This window comes from Bombina bombina, chromosome 6 (genome assembly GCF_027579735.1).
Source record: "Bombina bombina isolate aBomBom1 chromosome 6, aBomBom1.pri, whole genome shotgun sequence".
Taxonomy (NCBI): domain Eukaryota; kingdom Metazoa; phylum Chordata; class Amphibia; order Anura; family Bombinatoridae; genus Bombina; species Bombina bombina.
Window position 1 is genome coordinate 661,009,416 of NC_069504.1, and position 18,052 is coordinate 661,027,467.

General features: G+C 42.1%; 1 protein-coding gene and 1 non-coding gene across 2 annotated transcripts in view; both read left to right on the forward strand.

Annotated features, from left to right (window-relative positions):
• LOC128663414 (TP53-binding protein 1) overlaps nt 1-18,052 on the forward strand; it is a 94,651-nt gene that overhangs the window by 19,263 nt on the left and 57,336 nt on the right. The window contains exon 4 of the mRNA XM_053717735.1: nt 585-672. Coding sequence (XP_053573710.1) covers nt 585-672 — 88 coding nt within the window. The remainder of the gene's footprint in view (nt 1-584; nt 673-18,052) is intronic.
• On the forward strand, nt 17,673-17,786 carry LOC128665327 (U5 spliceosomal RNA). The gene has a single exon (XR_008403088.1). It is a non-coding gene; the product is annotated as a U5 spliceosomal RNA (small nuclear RNA).

Below are 18,052 nucleotides of genomic sequence, written 5' to 3' on the forward strand. Positions count from 1 at the left end.
TCGGCCCTCCAGATGTTATGGACTACATCTACCATAATGCTCTTTGAGCCATAATGCTGGCAAAGCATCATGGGAGATGTAGTCCATAACATCTAGAAGGCCGATAGTTGCCTACCCCCGGGAAGGTAGGTAATCTATCTCATTATTCACATCAATGTATATAACTAAAATGTTGCTTTCTATAATACGAAAAATAAAGACAATGTTAAGACTGGTTGCTCATGCATGAAAGTGTATGGTGGTATGTGTACCACCAGTGTTATCTAAAGGAGATTTTGTAATTTCCTCATCAGTTTCACACATCGGTCACCAAGAGTTAACTATTATAATTGAGTAAGGTTTACATGTTTGATAACACGCACATGTACACAACTCAGATGTGCAACTGCTTGGTACCAGCAGTGCACCATCGGTCTTGAGTGGCATTTCTACTGTGTGTTTAACCCCTTTTGCGGTGGTTAAACACAGTAGAGGGGGTTTGATAGCATAAAATTACATGATGTAACAGAGTAGACATATTGATAACTGAACTATATCACTATGTTGTATAAAGTACACTGTTACACTTATCTTCTATATTTTAGGTTCTATGGAATCATCACCTACATCAGAAGGTGCTGCTCCTCTAAGTCAAGTGATTGAACGGATTTCCTGTCCAAGCAATAGAATAAGGTACTAGAAATTATTACTTTTTGACCTGCTGCGAAAAAAACCCAAGTTTTCTTCTGTTAAGTGTGATCAGTCCACGGGTCATCATTACTTCTGGGATATTAACTGCTCCCCTACAGGAAGTGCAAGAGGATTCACCCAGCAGAGCTGCATATAGCTCCTCCCCTCTACGTCACTCCCAGTCATTCTCTTGCACCCAGCAACTAGATAGGTCGTGTGAGAGGACTATGGTGATTATACTTAGTTTTATATCTTCAATCAAAAGTTTGTTATTTTAAAATAGCACCGGAGTGTGTTATTACCTCTCTGGCAGAGTTTGAGGAAGAATCTACCAGAGTTTTGCTATGATTTTAGCCGGAGTAGTTAAGATCATATTGCTGTTCTCGGCCATCTGAGGAGTGAGGTAAACTTCAGATCAGGGGACAGCGGGCAGATGAATCTGCATAGAGGTATGTAGCAGTTTTTATTTTCTGACAATGGAATTGATGAGAAAATCCTGCCATACCGATATAATGTCATGTATGTATACTTTACACTTCAGTATTCTGGGAGAATGGTACTTCACTAGAATTACACTGTAAGAAAGACATAAAGCTGTTTAATAACTAGAGATTATGTTTAACGTTTTTGCTGGAATGTAAAATCGTTTTCATTTGCTGAGGTACTGAGTGAATAAATGTTTGGGCACCATTTTTCCACTTGGCAGTTGCTTAAATCTGTTTTTTCTGTCAGTTTCTGTTCTCCCTCACTGCTGTGTGTGTGGGGGAGGGGCGCTTTTACTATGCATCAAATATTTCAGTCAGCAACTCATTGTATTCCCTGCATGATCTGGTTCATCTCTACAGAGCTCAGGGGTCTTCAAAACTTATTTTGAGGGAGGTAATTTCTCTCAGCAGAGCTGTGAGAATTATAGTTTGACTGAAATAAAAACTTTTATTCTCTAATTTGTTTCCTGCTTTCAGAAATTGTTATCTTTGCTAATGGGATTAAACCTTTGCTAAAGTTGTGTTGTTTACAAGGATTGAGGCTATAACTGTTTCAATTTATTAATTTTTAACTGTCATAGATCTTCTGTGCTTCTTAAAGGCACAGTACGTTTTAATATTATTCTATTTGAATTGTATTTCCAAGTTGCAAGTTTATTTGCTAGTGTGTTAAACATGTCTGATTCAGAAGATGATACCTGTGTCATTTGTTGCAATGCCAAAGTGGAGCCCAATAGAAATTTATGTACTAACTGTATTGATGCTACTTTAAATAAAAATCAATCTGTACAAATTGAACAAATTTCACCAAACAACGAGGGGAGAGTTATGCCGACTAACTCGCCTCACGTGTCAGTACCTACATCTCCCGCTCAGAGGGAGGTGCGTGATATTGTAGCGCCGAGTACAGCTGGGCGGCCATTACAAATCACATTACAGGATATGGCTACTGTTATGACTGAAGTTTTGGCTAAATTACCAGAACTAAAAGGTAAGCGTGATCACTCTGGGGTGAGAACAGAGTGCGCTGATAATATTAGGGCCATGTCAGACACTGCGTCACAGGTGGCAGAACATGAGGACGGAGAACTTCATTCTGTGGGTGACGGTTCTGATCCAAACAGACTGGATTCAGATATTTCAAATTTTAAATTTAAACTGGAAAACCTCCGTGTATTACTAGGGGAGGTGTTAGCGGCTCTGAATGATTGTAACACAGTTGCAATACCAGAGAAAATGTGTAGGTTGGATAAATATTTTGCGGTACCGACGAGTACTGAGGTTTTTCCTATACCTAAGAGACTTACTGAAATTGTTACTAAGGAGTGGGATAGACCCGGTGTGCCGTTCTCACCCCCTCCGATATTTAGAAAAATGTTTCCAATAGACGCCACCACAAGGGACTTATGGCAAACGGTCCCTAAGGTGGAGGGAGCAGTTTCTACTTTAGCTAAGCGTACCACTATCCCGGTGGAGGATAGCTGTGCTTTTTCAGATCCAATGGATAAAAAGTTAGAGGGTTACCTTAAGAAAATGTTTGTTCAACAAGGTTTTATATTGCAACCCCTTGCATGCATTGCGCCGGTCACGGCTGCAGCGGCATTCTGGATTGAGTCTCTGGAAGAGAACATTGGTTCAGCTACTCTGGACGACATTACGGACAGGCTTAGAGTCCTTAAACTAGCTAATTCATTCATTTCGGAGGCCGTAGTACATCTTACTAAACTTACGGCGAAGAATTCAGGATTCGCCATTCAGGCACGCAGGGCGCTGTGGCTAAAATCCTGGTCAGCTGATGTTACTTCTAAGTCTAAATTGCTTAATATACCTTTCAAAGGGCAGACCTTATTCGGGCCCGGGTTGAAAGAGATTATCGCTGACATTACAGGAGGTAAAGGCCATGCCCTGCCTCAGGACAAAGCCAAAGCCAAGACTAGACAGTCTAGTTTTCGTTCCTTTCGTAATTTCAAAGCAGGAGCAGCATCAACTTCCTCTGCACCAAAACAGGAAGGAGCTGTTGCTCGCTACAGACAAGGCTGGAAACCTAACCAGTCCTGGAACAAGGGCAAGCAGACTAGGAAACCTGCTGCTGCCCCCAAAACAGCATGAATTGAGGGCCCCCGATCCGGGATCGGATCTAGTGGGGGGCAGACTTTCTCTCTTCGCCCAGGCTTGGGCAAGAGATGTTCAGGATCCCTGGGCGCTAGAGATAATATCTCAGGGATACCTTCTGGACTTCAAATACTCTCCTCCAAGAGAGAGATTTCATCTGTCAAGATTGTCAACAATCCAGACAAAGAAAGAGGCTTTTCTACGCTGCGTACAAGAGCTCTTGTTAATGGGAGTAATCCATCCAGTTCCACGATCGGAACAGGGACAGGGGTTTTACTCAAATCTGTTTGTGGTTCCCAAAAAAGAGGGAACTTTCAGACCAATCCTGGACTTAAAGATCCTAAACAAATTCCTAAGAGTTCCATCGTTCAAGATGGAGACTATTCGGACAATTTTACCTATGATCCAAGAGGGTCAGTACATGACCACTGTAGATTTAAAAGATGCTTACCTGCACATACCGATTCACAAAGATCATTACCGGTACCTAAGGTTTGCCTTCCTAGACAGGCATTACCAGTTTGTGGCTCTTCCATTCGGATTGGCTACAGCGCCAAGAATCTTCACAAAGGTTCTGGGTGCTCTTCTGGCGGTACTAAGACCGCGGGGAATCTCGGTAGCTCCATACCTAGACGACATTCTGATACAAGCTTCAAACTTTCAAACTGCCAAATCTCATACAGAGTTAGTGCTGGCATTTCTAAGGTCACATGGATGGAAGGTGAACGAAAAGAAAAGTTCACTCGTTCCACTCACAAGAGTTCCCTTCCTGGGGACTCTTGTAGATTCTGTAGAAATGAAGATTTACCTGACAGAGGACAGGCTATCAAGACTTCAAAGTGCTTGCCGCACTCTTCATTCCATTCAACACCCGTCAGTGGCTCAATGTATGGAGGTAATCGGCTTAATGGTAGCGGCAATGGACATGGTACCCTTTGCACGCTTACACCTCAGACCACTGCAACTGTGCATGCTAGGTCAGTGGAATGGGGATTACTCAGACTTATCCCCTTCTCTGAATCTGGATCAAGAGACCAGAAATTCTCTTCTATGGTGGCTTTCTCGGCCACACCTGTCCAGGGGGATGCCATTCAGCAGACCAGACTGGACAATTGTAACAACAGACGCCAGCCTTCTAGGTTGGGGTGCCGTCTGGAATTCCCTGAAGGCTCAGGGACTATGGAGTCAGGAGGAGAGTCTCCTGCCAATAAACATTCTGGAATTGAGAGCAGTTCTCAATGCCCTCCTGGCTTGGCCCCAGTTGACAACTCGGGGGTTCATCAGGTTTCAGTCGGACAACATCACGACTGTAGCTTACATCAACCATCAGGGAGGGACAAGAAGCTCCCTAGCTATGATGGAAGTATCAAAGATAATTCGCTGGGCAGAGTCTCACTCTTGCCACCTGTCAGCAATCCACATCCCGGGAGTGGAGAACTGGGAGGCGGATTTCTTAAGTCGTCAGGCTTTTCATCCGGGGGAGTGGGAACTTCATCCGGAGGTCTTTGCCCAAATACTTCGACGTTGGGGCAAACCAGAGATAGATCTCATGGCGTCTCGACAGAACGCCAAGCTTCCTCGTTACGGGTCCAGATCCAGGGATCCAGGAGCAGTCCTGATAGATGCTCTGACAGCACCTTGGGACTTCAGGATGGCTTACGTGTTTCCACCCTTCCCGTTGCTTCCTCGATTGATAGCCAGAATCAAACAAGAGAGAGCATCAGTGATTCTAATAGCACCTGCGTGGCCACGCAGGACTTGGTATGCAGACCTGGTGGACATGTCATCCTGTCCGCCTTGGTCTCTACCTCTGAAACAGGACCTTCTGATACAGGGTCCCTTCAAACATCAAAATCTAACTTCTCTGAAGTTGACTGCTTGGAAATTGAACGCTTAATTTTATCAAGACGTGGGTTTTCTGAGTCAGTTATTAGTACCTTAATACAGACTAGGAAACCTGTTACCAGAAAGATTTACCATAAGATATGGCGTAAATACCTACATTGGTGTGAATCCAAAGGTTACTCTTGGAGTAAGGTTAGGATTCCTAGGATATTGTCTTTTCTACAAGAAGGTTTAGAAAAGGGTTTATCTGCTAGTTCATTAAAGGGACAGATCTCAGCTCTGTCCATTCTGTTACACAAACGTCTGTCAGAAGTTCCTAACGTCCAGGCTTTTTGTCAGGCTTTGGCCAGGATTAAGCCTGTGTTTAAAACTGTTGCTCCACCATGGAGTTTAAACCTTGTTCTTAATGTTTTACAGGGCGTTCCGTTTGAACCCCTTCATTCCATTGATATAAAGTTGTTATCTTGGAAAGTTCTATTTTTAATGGCTATTTCCTCGGCTCGAAGAGTCTCTGAATTATCAGCCTTACATTGTGATTCTCCTTATTTGATTTTTCATTCGGATAAGGTAGTCCTGCGTACTAAACCTGGGTTCTTACCTAAGGTAGTTACTAACAGGAATATCAATCAAGAGATTGTTGTTCCTTCTTTATGCCCAAATCCTTCTTCAAAGAAGGAACGTCTACTGCACAACCTGGATGTAGTCCGGGCTCTAAAATTTTACTTGCAGGCAACTAAGGAATTCCGACAAACGTCTTCTCTGTTTGTCATTTACTCTGGGCAGAGGAGAGGTCAAAAAGCTTCCGCTACCTCTCTTTCTTTTTGGCTTCGTAACATAATTCGTTTAGCTTATGAGACTGCTGGACAGCAGCCCCCTGAAAGAATTACAGCTCATTCTACTAGAGCTGTGGCTTCCACTTGGGCCTTCAAGAATGAGACCTCTGTTGAACAGATTTGCCAGGCTGCAACTTGGTCTTCGCTTCATACTTTTTCCAAATTTTACAAATTTGACACCTTTGCTTCATCGGAGGCTATTTTTGGGAGAAAGGTTCTTCAGGCAGTGGTTCCTTCTGTATAAAGAGCCTGCCTATCCCTCCCGTCATCCGTGTACTTTTGCTTTGGTATTGGTATCCCAGAAGTAATGATGACCCGTGGACTGATCACACTTAACAGAAGAAAACATAATTTATGCTTACCTGATAAATTCCTTTCTTCTGTAGTGTGATCAGTCCACGGCCCGCCCTGTTTTTAAGGCAGGTAAATATTTTTTAATTTATACTCCAGTCACCACTTCACCCTTGGCTTTTCCTTTCTCGTTGGTCCTTGGTCGAATGACTGGGAGTGACGTAGAGGGGAGGAGCTATATGCAGCTCTGCTGGGTGAATCCTCTTGCACTTCCTGTAGGGGAGCAGTTAATATCCCAGAAGTAATGATGACCCGTGGACTGATCACACTACAGAAGAAAGGAATTTATCAGGTAAGCATAAATTATGTTTTTTTCTAACTTACTTTCACTTAGATACATTAAGCATATATATATATATATATATATATATATATATATATATATATATATATATATATATATATATATATATATATATATATATATATATATATATATTTGTGACAAAATACTATCATGAAAGACCACATGTAGTGTCTTACTTATAAGACACTGTGCTTGCTAGTTAAAGGGACCTATTTTTTTTCTTTTATGATTCAGATAGAGCATACAAATTTAAACAACTTTTTAAATTGACTTCTTGTATTTAATTAGCTTTGTTCTCTTGGTATAATTTGTTGAAAATCATACATAGGTAGGCTCAAGGAACTAGGAGTTAGCTGCTGATTATTGACTGCACAAATATGCCTCTTGTGATTGGCTTAACAATGTGTTCAGCTAGCTCCCAGTAGCGCATTGCTGCTTCAAGAAAGGATAGAAGAGAATGAAGCAAAATTGATAGTAGAAGTAAATAGGAAAGTTGTTTACAAATTAATTTTAAAGGGGAATTTATGCTTGGGAAAATATAATTATTTGCATGAACATGCCATTAAATAAAAAAAAAAAGACTTGCATTTAGGAGTTAAACATTTTTTTCTTAAACGAGTCCACAGCTGCATTCATTACTTTTGGGAATTCAGAACCTGGCCACCAGGAGGAGGCAAAGACACCCCAGCCAAAGGCTTAAATACCTCCCCCACTTCTCTCATCCCCCAGTTATTCTTTGCCTTCACCGTCACAGGAGGTTGGCAGAAAAGTGTCAGAAGATTTCGGAGTAGTCTCTTATGGAGGGTAGTACTCTTCGAGATGGGATGGGAGTTTTAAAGGGACACTCAGGTTAAATTAAATTTTCATGATTCAGATACAGCATGTAATTTTAAACAACTTTCCAATTTACTTCCATTAAAAAAAATGTGCACAGTCTTTTATATTTACAATTTTTGAGTCACCAGATCCTACTGAGGATGTGCAAGAATTCACAGGCTATACGTATATGCATTTGTGATTGGCTGATTGTTATCACATGGTACAAGGGGAGTGGAAATATACATAACTTTGAAATTTATTATAAAAAAATCTACTACTCATTTGAAGTTCAGACTAAGTGCTATTGCATTGTCTTGTTATCTTGCATTTGTTGATTATGCAAATCTAATGTGTTGACTGGTCCTTTAAGTAGTCCTGTCAGCCTCTCATTGAGAGCATGGATGAAAGTTAAAGGGACACTCTAGTCAAAATTAAACTTCATGATTCAGATACAGCATGCAATTTTAAACAACTTTCCAATTTACGTCCATTAACAAAATGTGCACAGTCACCAACTCCTACTGAGCATGTGCAAGAATTCACAGCATATACGTATGTGCATTTGTGATTGGCTGATGGCTGTCACATGATACAGGGGGAGTGGAAATAGACCTAACTTTGCAATTTATTTAACAAAAATCCACTACTCATTTGAAGTTCAGACTAAGTGCTATTGCATTTTTTTATCATGCATTTGTTGATTATGCAAATCTACTGTATTTACTGTTTTTTTAACATTTTTAAACAATACACTAGAAAACGTTAAATGTAATTTTAATGCAGTGTTTCATGCAGCGTTTCATGCAGCTGGTGATAGGTGGCATGAGTCATGTTCTTGATTGAAAATCTTAACGCTTCAATTGATTATGAATACTGTTGCTTGATTTTAAAAGGACATTATACACATTTTTTTCTTTGCATACATGTTTTGTAGATGATCTATTTATATAGCCCATAAAGTTGTTTTTTTTTTTTTTTTTTTTTTTTTTTTTTTATGTATAGTTTTGCTTATTTTTAAATAACATTGCTCTGATTTTCAGACTCCTAACTAAGCCCCAAAGTTTTATCAAAATACAGTCGGCTACCTTCTCCAGCTTGCCCCTGTTTGTGTAAAGGGTCTTTTCATATGCAAAAGAAGGGGGAGGGGGGAAGTGTCTTATTTGCCACTTGCAGTGAGCTTTCCAACTACCTTTTCAACAGAGCTAAACTGAGAGCTTCTAAGTAAGTTTTTAAACAGTTTTATACTGGATTTTTATATCAGTATCTGTATATATTCTTTATAGTAGTGTCTATTACATGCAGTTATATGAAAATGAGTGTATACTGTCCCTTTAAGGCGAGTTTTGACATCAATCAATCAACGGTTTCAAATTATTTTCAATAGGCATATCTAATTCCTTTACATCATCAACCACTGTTCACCCTATTTTTCTAATGATTACTCCCCATCATCTTAATTTTCTCAGTACTTTCTCCCACAGCCTCTGCTTCACTCTTTCCTGCTCTCTGTCTCTATATTGCCCTCTTTTCTTCTCTCACAGATTGCCTTCTCTGTAACTCAGTCTCGTATCCCACTTTTGTTTCCTCAAACATTGCCTTATCTTTACTCTACAGACCTCTACGTCACATATTGGTACCCTCTTATCCTCATAAATCACATTTCTTTTCTATTACATGGAGAGTCCACAACGTCATTTCAATTACTAGTGGGATATTCAACTCCTGGCCAGCAGGAGGAGGCAAAGAGCACCCCAGCAAAGCTGTTAAGTACAACTTCCCTTACCCATAATCCCCAGTCATTCTCTTTGCCTCTGTCAATGGAGGATGTGCGAAGTTGGTGTCTGAAGATATTAATCCTTTTTATAGGTATTTTTCCCTGCAAGCAAGGATTGGTGTCTAGCTGTGTCCATGTCATTCTCTTTAGTAAGAGTAGTGGTGGCTTTTAGTAGTTAAAAGGCGGCAAGGTTGTCTTTGCTTTACTTTTAACACTTTGCTGCCCTGTTTGTAGAATGCCAGAGTTAGTTACTCTGTTCTTTCTTTTCCTACAGGTCCATGACGGGGAGTGAAATACCTGCCACACCTAAGGAGCAGCACCTGTCCTGCATTTGGATCTAAGGTAAGTGCCTTTGCCTTCTAGGTACAGGAGGACAGCAGCACTTGAGAGGTTAATCCTCATTATCAGATCCTTTTTTGGGGGGGACTTAATAATCCTTATCAATTAAGGATTCATATTGGGGACAAGGCACTTGTGTGTTTATTTATACAAATATGAGACTTAAAAAGGGAGATTTCACTTGGTTTAGGGATATGCAATAGGTTAACGGTAGAGGACTTTCTTTATTAGTTGCCTTCCATACATCTATGCTTCTATGTTTAGCGGCTTGTATATGTATTTAACTTTGATGGGGTTATTTTACATGGTAATTACGGTCTGGATGCCGTTTTTTAACTGCAGGTTGAGTTGCGCTCTTTCTTAGTGAGACAATTTCTGTTACGCAGTTACTGTTTGCCTCGCTCACGTGATGATCACACTTCCGCTTTTACGGAGCGGAGCGGTTAGAGAGTGAATTCAGTCTAGTTTACTCAGCTAGAAGCTTATTATCACGGCTCTGTTATATCATCTCATCGGATTATCTAGAGGAGAGGATCATCTACAAGAGTTCCATTTATTCTCTTACTAGTGGGATGTCCTTTCTGGCCGGTAGGAGCCTCAGTCAATCTAAGGCTGTTTTCAAGATTTGTGGTGTTTAACTTTTTATAATTTTTCCATGAGAATTAATTTTATTTCTCTTGTTAAGTGTATCCAGTCCACGGATCATCCATTACTTGTGGGATATTCTCCTTCCCAACAGGAAGTTGCAAGAGGATCACCCACAGCAGAGCTGCTATATAGCTCCTCCCTTAACTGTCATATCCAGTCATTCTCTTGCAAGCCTCAACCAAGATGGAGGTCGTAAGAGGAGTGTGGTGTTATATACTTAGTTTATTCTTCAATCAAAAGTTTGTTATTTTTAAATGGTGCCGGAGTGTACAGTTTATCTCAGGCAGTATTTAGAAGAAGAATCTGCCTGCGTTTTCTATGATCTTAGCAGAAGTAACTAAGATCCATGGCTGTTCTCACATATTCTGAGGAGTGAGGTAACTTCAGAGAGGGAATGGCGTGCAGGTTTTCCTGCAATAAGGTATGTGCAGTTAATATTTTTCTAGGGATGGAATTTGCTAGAAAATGCTGCTGATATCGAACTAATGTAAGTAAAGCCTTAAATGCAGTGATAGCGACTGGTATCAGGCTTATTAATAGAGATGCATACTCTTATAAAAGTGTAATATAAAACGTTTGCTGGCATGTTTAATCGTTTTTATATGTATTTGGTGAAAAAACTTATTGGGGCCTAGTTTTTTTTTCCACATGGCTGGCTTGAATTTTGCCTAGTAACAGTTTCCTTAGGCTTTCCACTGTTGCAATATGAGTGGGAAGGGCCTATTTTAAGTGCTTTTCTGTGCAGCTAAAAATACTGAGAGACATTCAGCTTCCCTCTGCATGATCCAGGACATCTCTGGAGGGCTCAAAAGGCTTCAAAGTCGTTTTTGAGGGAGGTAAAAAGCCACAGTAGAGCTGTGGCAGTTGTTGTGACTGTTTGAAAAAAAAAAAGTTTTTGTCTTTTATTATTCAGTTTTGGGTATTAAGGGGTTAATCATCCATTTGCAAGTGGGTGCAATGCTCTGCTAACTTGTTACATACACTGTAAAAATGTTGTTAGTGTAACTGCCTTTTTTCACTGTTATTTCAAATTTTGACAAAATTTGGTGCAGTAACGTTTTTTATATTGCTTGTAAACTTGTTTAAAGTGTTTTTCAAGCTTGCTAGTCTCATTGCTAGTCTGTTTAAACATGTCTGACACAGAGGAAACTACTTGTTCATTATGTTTGAAAGCCATGGTGGAGCCCCATAGGAGAATGTGTACTAAATGTATTGATTTCACCTTAAACAGTAAAGATCAGTCTTTAACTATAAAAGAAATATCACCAGAAGATTCTAACGAGGGGGAAGTTATGCCGACTAACTCTCCCCACGTGTCAGACCCTTCGCCTCCCACTCTGGGGATGCACGCTAATATGGCGCCAATTACATCAGGGAACCCCATAGCGATTACCTTGCAGGACATGGCTGCAATCATGAATAATACCCTGTCAGAGGTATTATCCAGGTTGCCTGAATTAAGAGGCAAGCGTGATTGCTCTGGGGTTAGGAGAAATACAGAGCGCGCAGATGCTGTAAGGGCCATGTCTGATACTGTGTCACAATATGCAGATCATGAGGACGGAGAGCTTCAGTCAGTGGGTGACATCTCTGATTCGGGGAAACCTGATTCAGAGATTTCTAATTTTAAATTTAAGCTTGAGAACCTCCGTGTGTGGGGAGGTATTAGCTGCTCTGAATGACTGTAACACAGTTGCAGTACCAGAGAAATTGTGTAGGCTGGATAAATACTATGCGGTGCCGGTGTGTATTGATGTTTTTCCTATACCTAAAAGGCTTACAGAAATTATTAGCAAGGAGTGGGATAGACCGGGTGTGCCTTTTTCCCCACCTCCTATATTTAGAAAAATGTTTCCAATAGACGCCACTACACGGGACTTATGGCAGACGGTCCCTAAGGTGGAGGGAGCAGTTTCTACATTAGCAAAGCGTACTACTATCCCGGTTGAGGACAGTTGTGCTTTTTCAGATCCAATGGATAAAAAATTGGAGGGTTACCTTAAGAAAATGTTTATTCAACAAGGTTTTATTTTACAGCCCCTTGCATGCATTGCGCCTGTCACGGCCGCGGCGGCATTCTGGTTTGAGGCCCTGGAAGAGGCCATCCATACAGCTCCATTGACTGAAATTCTTGACAAGCTTAGAACACTTAAGCTAGCTAACTCATTTGTTTCTGATGCCATTGTTCATTTGACTAAACTAACGGCTAAGAATTCCGGATTCGCCATCCAAGCGCGTAGGGCGCTATGGCTTAAATCCTGGTCAGCTGACGTGACTTCGAAGTCTAAATTACTCAACATTCCTTTCAAGGGGCAGACCTTATTCGGGCCTGGTTTGAAGGAAATTATTGCTGACATTACTGGAGGTAAGGGTCATACCCTTCCTCAGGACAGGGCCAAAGCAAAAGCCAAACAGTCTAATTTTCATGCCTTTCGAAATTTCAAGGCAGGTGCAGCATCAACTTCCTCCGCTTCAAAACAAGAGGGAACTTTTGCTCAATCTAAGCAGGCCTGGAAACCTAACCAGTCCTGGAACAAAGGCAAGCAGGCCAGAAAGCCTGCTGCTGCCTCTAAGACAGCATGAAGGAACGGCCCCCTATCCGGCGACGGATCTAGTAGGGGGCAGACTTTCTCTCTTCGCCCAGGCGTGGGCAAGAGATGTTCAGGATCCCTGGGCGTTGGAGATCATATCTCAGGGATATCTTCTGGACTTCAAAGCTTCCCCTCCACAAGGGAGATTTCATCTTTCAAGGCTATCTGCAAATCAGATAAAGAAAGAGGCATTCCTACGCTGTGTGCAAGACCTCCTAGTTATGGGAGTGATCCATCCAGTTCCGCGGACGGAACAAGGACAGGGTTTTTATTCAAATCTGTTTGTGGTTCCCAAAAAAGAGGGAACCTTCAGACCAATTTTGGATCTAAAGATCTTAAACAAATTCCTCAGAGTTCCATCTTTCAAAATGGAAACTATTCGGACCATCCTACCCATGATCCAAGAAGGTCAGTACATGACCACAGTGGACTTAAAGGATGCCTACCTTCACATACCAATTCACAAAGATCATCATCGGTTTCTAAGGTTTGCCTTTCTAGACAGGCATTACCAATTTGTAGCTCTTCCCTTCGGGTTGGCTACAGCCTCGAGAATCTTTACAAAGGTTCTGGGCTCACTTCTGGCGGTTCTAAGACCGCGAGGCATAGCGGTGGCTCCGTATCTAGACGACATCCTGATACAGGCGTCAAGCTTTCAAGTTGCCAAGTCTCATACAGAGATAGTTCTGGCATTTCTGAGGTCGCACGGGTGGAAAGTGAACGAGGAAAAGAGTTCTCTATCCCCACTCACAAGAGTCTCCTTCTTAGGGACTCTTATAGATTCTGTAGAAATTAAAATTTACCTGACGGAGTCCAGGTTATTAAAACTTCTAAATGCTTGCCGTGTTCTTCACTCCATTCCGCGCCCTTCGGTAGCTCAGTGTATGGAGGTAATCGGCTTAATGGTAGCGGCAATGGACATAGTGCCATTTGCGCGCCTTCATCTCAGACCGCTGCAATTATGCATGCTGACTCAGTGGAATGGGGATTACACAGATTTGTCCCCTCTGCTAAATCTGGATCAAGAGACCAGAGATTCTCTTTTCTGGTGGTTGTCTCGGGTACACCTGTCCAAGGGTATGACCTTTCGCAGGCCAGATTGGACAATTGTAACAACAGATGCCAGCCTTTTAGGTTGGGGTGCAGTCTGGAATTCCCTGAAGGCACAGGAATCGTGGACTCAGGAGGAGAAACTCCTTCCAATAAATATTCTGGAGTTAAGAGCGATATTCAATGCTCTTCTGGCTTGACCTCAGTTAGCAACACTGAGGTTCATCAGATTTCAGTCGGACAACATCACGACTGTGGCTTACATCAACCATCAAGGGGGAACCAGGAGTTCCCTAGCGATGTTAGAAGTCTCAAAAATAATTTGCTGGGCAGAGTACCACTCTTGCCACCTGTCAGCAATCCATATCCCAGGCGTGGAGAACTGGCAGGTGGATTTTCTAAGTCGTCAGACTTTCCATCCGGGGGAGTGGGAACTCCATCCGGAGGTGTTTGCTCAGTTGATTCATCGTTGGGGCAAACCAGAGTTGGATCTCATGGCGTCTCGCCAGAACGCCAAGCTTCCTTGTTACGGATCCAGGTCCAGGGACCCAGAAGCGACGCTGATAGATGCTCTAGCAGCGCCTTGGTTCTTTAACCTGCCTTATGTGTTTCCACCGTTTCCTCTGCTCCCTCGACTGATTGCCAAAATCAAACAGGAGGGAGCATCGGTGATTCTGATAGCACCTGCGTGGCCACGCAGGACTTGGTATGCAGACCTATTGGACATGTCATCCTTTCCACCATGGACTCTGCCTCTAAGACAGGACCTTCTGATACAAGGTCCTTTCAATCATCCAAATCTAATTTCTCTGAGACTGACTGCATGGAGATTGAACGCTTGATTCTATCAAGGCGTGGCTTCTCAGAGTCAGTCATTGATACTTTAATACGGGCACGAAAGCCTGTTACCAGGAAAATCTACCACAAGATATGGAGTAAATATCTTTATTGGTGTGAATCCAAGAATTACTCATTGAGTAAGGTTAGGATTCCTTGAATATTGTCCTTTCTCCAAGAGGGCTTGGACAAAGGATTATCAGCTAGTTCCTTAAAGGGACAGATTTCTGCTCTGTCTATTCTTTTGCACAAGCGTCTGGCAGAGGTTCCAGACGTCCAGGCTTTTTAGAATTAAGCCTGTGTTTAAACCTGTTGCTCCCCCGTGGAGCTTAAACTTGGTTCTTAAGGTTCTTCAAGGAGTTCCGTTTGAACCCCTTCATTCCATTGATATTAAACTTTTATCTTGGAAAGTTCTGTTTTTGATGGCTATTTCCTCGGCTCGGAGAGTCTCTGAGTTATCTGCCTTGCAATGTGATTCTCCTTATCTGATTTTTCATGCAGATAAGGTAGTTCTGCGTACCAAACCTGGGTTTTTACCTAAGGTTGTTTCTAACAAGAATATCAATCAGGAGATTGTTGTTCCATGATTGTGTCCTAATCCTTCTTCAAAGAAGGAACGTCTTTTACATAATCTGGACGTAGTCCGTGCCTTGAAGTTTTACTTACAAGCTACTAATGATTTTTGTCAAACATCTTCCCTGTTTGTCGTTTACTCTGGACAGAGGAGAGGTCAAAAAGCTTCGGCAACCTCTCTTTCCTTTTGGCTTCGGAGCGTAATACGCCTAGCCTATGAGACTGCTGGACAGCAGCCCCCTGAAAGGATTACAGCTCATTCTACTAGAGCTGTGGCTTCCACCTGGGCCTTCAAAAATGAGGCCTCTGTTGAACAGATTTGCAAGGCTGCGACTTGGTCTTCGCTTCACACTTTTTCAAAATTTTACAAATTTGATACTTTTGCTTCTTCGGAGGCTGTGTTTGGGAGAAAGGTTCTTCAGGCAGTGGTTCCTTCCGCTTAATCCTGCCTTGTCCCTCCCATCATCCGTGTACTTTAGCTTTGGTATTGGTATCCCACAAGTAATGGATGATCCGTGGACTGGATACACTTAACAAGAGAAAACATAATTTATGCTTACCTGATAAATTTATTTCTCTTGTAGTGTATCCAGTCCACGGCCCGCCCTGTCCTTTTAAGGCAGGTCTAAATTTTAATTAAACTACAGTCACCACTGCACCCTATGGTTTCTCCTTTCTCTGTTTGTTTTCGGTCGAATGACTGGATATGACAGTTAGGGGAGGAGCTATATAGCAGCTCTGCTGTGGGTGATCCTCTTGCAACTTCCTGTTGGGAAGGAGAATATCCCACAAGTAATGGATGATCCGTGGACTGGATACACTACAAGAGAAATAAATTTATCAGGTAAGCATAAATTATGTTTTTTGTTATTAAAATTTCTTTACTGACCTTACTAATGAGCCTGTTATTCTAAGGCTATGGATTCATAACAGGATCAGTCTTCCTCTATTGATAGATGTTTACTTTGTTTAGAGAACCAGATTGCCCTACCTATGCAGTTTTGTTCTGCATGTTTAGCGAAAACTTTAAAATTTTAAAGAAAAAATTCTCCCTTCTGAGCCAAGTGTCTCTCGAGATAATGCTGTGTGTGACATGCCTCGGCTTTCTCCTCAGACATCCCAAGCTATAGTTGTCTCTCATACTGTGCCTTTTAACTGTCCTCTCATCCACCTGGGGGTGTTTATTTACCTGGTGATTTTCTTCTTAAAACGGGGAAAGTCTACATCTGCATCCATTACTTTTGGGAAATACAGAACCTGGCCACCAGGAGGAGGCAAAGACACCCAGCCAAAAACTTAAATACCTCTCCCATTTCCCTCATCCCCCCCAGTCATTCTTTGCCTTCACCGTCGCAGGAGGTTTGCAGAAAAGTGTCAGAAGATTTTGGAGTAGTCTCTTATGGAGGGTAGTACTCTTCGAGATGGGATGGGAGTTTTAAGTAGTCCTGTTTGCCTCTCATTGAGAGCATGGATGAAAGTTAGTCAGGAAATGCAGGGAGAGTCTTTCTGCGAAACCATATTATATTAACAGCTCCTTAGCAATCAGCGTTGACGAGTTTCGTTGCCTGCTTTGTTCACTCAAGTCCATGTCAAAAGCGAGGCTACTATCTGTCACACTTGAAGGGCTGTGTTCCTGTTCCACAGCTTAGATTCCAGTAAGATTGTTTCATTTTACTTCACTGTGTGAAATGTAATGTAAATAAAGAAGTCAGGGTCTCAGTGGGACTTCTTTATCTTATGAAATTGAGGGTTAATATCTCCCGAGGGGGGGTTATCGAACAGGGGGGACTTTAATCATGTTTGTTATGTGATTCTGTCTGCTAATGTGTAGTATTGCTTGGGCTCGTGGCTACATCAGAACATTACGGCTTTTTTTTTTTTGTCAGGCTGCGTGGCCCTTGTGGCCTTGGCGTGATATTTTCTGGCCTGCATGGTGTACCTTCTGACTAGTCGTGGTTACGGACGGCAAGCTGGGTTAGACGTGAGGGGATGAAGTTAATGTCCTTGTCTCCAATTTACCTTTTTTATTTGGGGTATCTTATTCCAGTTCTGAGCTTCGGGAGAATGGGGTCTCTGATTGGCTGGTCCTGTCAGTGTACCCATTTTTCTTGGGGGTTCACCTGCGGGTGCTGCCCTCCTTTTTCCGGTTGGAAAATATTTCTTCTCTGGAATTTGATACTAGGGATTTTGTGTTGTCGCTTGGGCACTTCCGCGGAAGTTGCATGTTAAGGTGTTAGTACATTATATAGATCCTTTGTCGATCCCCACTGGTGTTTCAATTTTTTTTGTGGCCTGGGTCAGTTCTGGAGTGCCCTATGTAGCAGGCTGGTCCTGGTTGGGTGCTGGTTTCTGTTCCTTAAGGTCTATATCATCCACATGGTGCCGGTGTAACTGGCTGACCTAGTTGGGTGGTGAATTGCTCACTCGGATGAGGAGTTTATGTGCTGGTTTCTCTTCAGATCGAATAAATCTTTCCCCCTTTGTCTAAAGATTTAGTGGAGAGGAACAACCATGAGTTTTGAAATTTTTTTGAGACTCTGCCCTATGCAGGGCTCAGAAATGGTAGAGGAGGTCTTTTGTTCCTAGATGTCAGGCTAGTTCTTGTTTTCTTCTTTTGGATGGGTAATCAAACAGTTTGTAGGCAGTCCTTATTGTCCTGTACCTGATTGTTGCTGGGGTTCCAGAAGCGGATCCTGCTAAGTCTTATTCTGGGGGTTCCGGAGGCTCTTTGGCCTTGGAGCTAGAGTTCTCCATTCCCAAGTGGACTGGAGGTCTTAGAGGACTCTTTAGACATCTTGGGTACCAGGTTGGGGTTTTTA